Source organism: Meleagris gallopavo, unplaced genomic scaffold (assembly GCF_000146605.3).
Source record: "Meleagris gallopavo isolate NT-WF06-2002-E0010 breed Aviagen turkey brand Nicholas breeding stock unplaced genomic scaffold, Turkey_5.1 ChrUn_random_7180001949372, whole genome shotgun sequence".
Lineage (NCBI taxonomy): Eukaryota > Metazoa > Chordata > Aves > Galliformes > Phasianidae > Meleagris > Meleagris gallopavo.
In genome coordinates this window covers 1-2,291 of record NW_011210839.1, presented here as the reverse complement: position 1 = coordinate 2,291, position 2,291 = coordinate 1, and the positions used below count along the sequence as shown (strand labels likewise).

Below are 2,291 nucleotides of genomic sequence, written 5' to 3'. Positions count from 1 at the left end.
TCGGGTCCTCCCGGCTCTCCATCCACTATTTAGCCCCTCCCACCGCCCCTCAGCTCCACCAATCACCGCTCTCATTCTCTCGGCTCCACCCACCGCCCCTTGGCTCCACCAATCATCGCTCTCGCCGTCCTTTCGGCTCCTCCCACCCCCTCTCGGCTCCGCTCGGCTCTCCTCATGTTCCCTCCCGTCTATCCCCGCCCATCGCCCTTCAGTTCCACCAATCACCGTTCCCCTCCTCTCGGCTCCACCAATCAACGCTCTCCTCCGCTCGGCTCCTCCCGCCACCCTTCGGCTCCTCCCGCCACCGCCCCCCATCACCATTGGCACCAGCATGGCAGCCCTGCGCAGCGTCAAGGTGCAGGGGAGCTCCGGACCCCGCGATGGGGGGGACCCGAGCCCGCTCCCCGACACCCCGTTAACCCCATCCCACTTTCCAGGGAATGGTGGCTCTTGTGACCGGCGGAGCCTCAGGGCTGGGCCGGGCAACGGCGGAGCGTTTGGTGGAGCAAGGAGCCCGAGTTGTCCTCCTTGACCTGCCCAGCTCGCAGGGAGCACAGCTGGCAGCAGAGCTGGGTGAACGTTGCGCCTTTGCCCCCGCTAACGTGAGCATCAGGATTGGGTGTCACACCGCAGAGGGGTCATCCACGACAATGGGACACCCCAAAATGGGGACAGGGCGTCTGGAGGGGTGGAAATCGGGACATGGGTGGGGGGCAGTTGGGGCTCAGAGGGGAGAATTGGGGTCTGGAAGGAGGAATCGGGGGTCTGGAAGGGATCTGAGGGGGTTCTGCTTCCCATCCACGCAGGTGACATCGACTGAGGAGGTGGAGGCTGCCCTGGAATTGACCAAGAAGACTTTTGGGAAGTTGGAGCTGACGGTGAACTGCGCCGGGGTGGGAATCGCTATCAAGACCTACAATGCCAAGAAGGACAAAGTGCACGAGCTGGAGGATTTCCAGCGGGTCGTTAATGTGAGTGGGGTGAGGTGGTCAGTAGGTTGGTCTTGGGATGAGCTTGGTCAGGTTGTGGGGTCGTCTTAGTCAGTGGGGGTGGTTAACGGGGTGGTTGTGGGGTCGTTTTGGTCAATGGAGGTGGTCTTGGTCTGTGGGGTTGTCCCGGGGTCGTTTTGGTCAATGAGGTTGGCGTAGGGTGGCCTTGGTTAATGGGGTGGGCAGGGGGTTGTCTTGGTCGTCGTGTGGTTGTGGGGTGGTCTTGGGCAGTGAGGTGGTTCTGGGGTGGTCGTGAGGGGTCTCCAGTCAATGGGGTGAGAGTGATGGGGTGCTTGCGGTCCTGAGGTGTCCTTGACCAATGGGGTGCTTGTGGGGTTGGGGTCACATCCATGTCCCTGTTGCCCTTTGTCCTGCAGGTTAACCTCGTTGGGACCTTCAACGTTATCCGCCTCAGCGCTCGCCTAATGAGCCAAAACGCACCCGACCCCGACGGCCACCGGGGTCTGGTGGTGAACACGGCCAGCGTGGCAGCCTTTGAGGGGCAGGTAAGATGGGCTGGAAGGGTCTGGAGCAGGGGGGGGGGGACACCAAAGGGATGAGGGGAGCCCCCCATAACGCTCCTCACCCCAAAATAGGTGGGCCAGGCAGCCTACTCGGCCTCTAAAGGTGGCATTGTGGGCATGACGCTGCCCATTGCCCGCGATCTGGCACCGCTGGGGATCCGCGTGGTCACCATCGCCCCAGGTACGGAAAGGAGAGCTTTTAGGGATAGGAAAGGATAAGGGATACGTGTTTTACACCCCCTATTTTATTGTATTTTTTTTCTGCACCCCCTCCCCCCCCTGTTTCCCCTCCCCTCAGGGCTTTTCTCCACCCCACTGCTGGCCGGACTGCCCGAGAAGGTGCGGAACTTTTTAGGGCAGCAGGTTCCTTTCCCATCTCGGTTGGGGAACCCTGCCGAATACGCCCACCTGGTGCAGGCCTTGGCTGAGAACCCCATGATCAACGGGGAGGTGGTGAGGCTGGACGGGGCTCTCCGGATGCAGCCCTAAATGGGGGAACACGGCGTGGGGGTGGCCACGATGATGGGACGTGAAGCAGAGGCACCATGGGGACACCCCAAAATGGGGGCACCATGGGGACACGGACCTACCCTTCTTTATGGGGAACACGTGGGGAGCTGAACCAGGATTGCCTGTGTTGGGGACCCAGTAGGGACCTGGTCCGAGGTCACCTGGGTCTGGGGACCCAATGGAACCCGTCCGTGGCTGGGGACTGACCTTGTGGGCCCCCCTCTTTTGTGGGCCCCCCTCTTTTGTGGACCCACCTGGGACTCAGTCC

The 2,291-nt window shown here is 62.0% G+C and overlaps 1 protein-coding gene across 1 annotated transcript; it reads left to right on the top strand.

Moving 5' to 3' along the window:
* Positions 1–89: 89 nt before the first annotated feature.
* HSD17B10 (hydroxysteroid 17-beta dehydrogenase 10) lies at positions 90–2,285 on the top strand. The gene is made up of 6 exons (XM_010727884.3): positions 90–355; positions 438–602; positions 807–971; positions 1,367–1,495; positions 1,586–1,694; positions 1,812–2,285. Exons 1-6 carry the CDS (start codon positions 332–334, stop codon positions 2,000–2,002), a joined length of 783 nt encoding a protein of 260 aa, XP_010726186.1. The 5' UTR covers positions 90–331; the 3' UTR covers positions 2,003–2,285.
* The last annotated feature ends 6 nt before the right edge of the window (positions 2,286–2,291 follow it).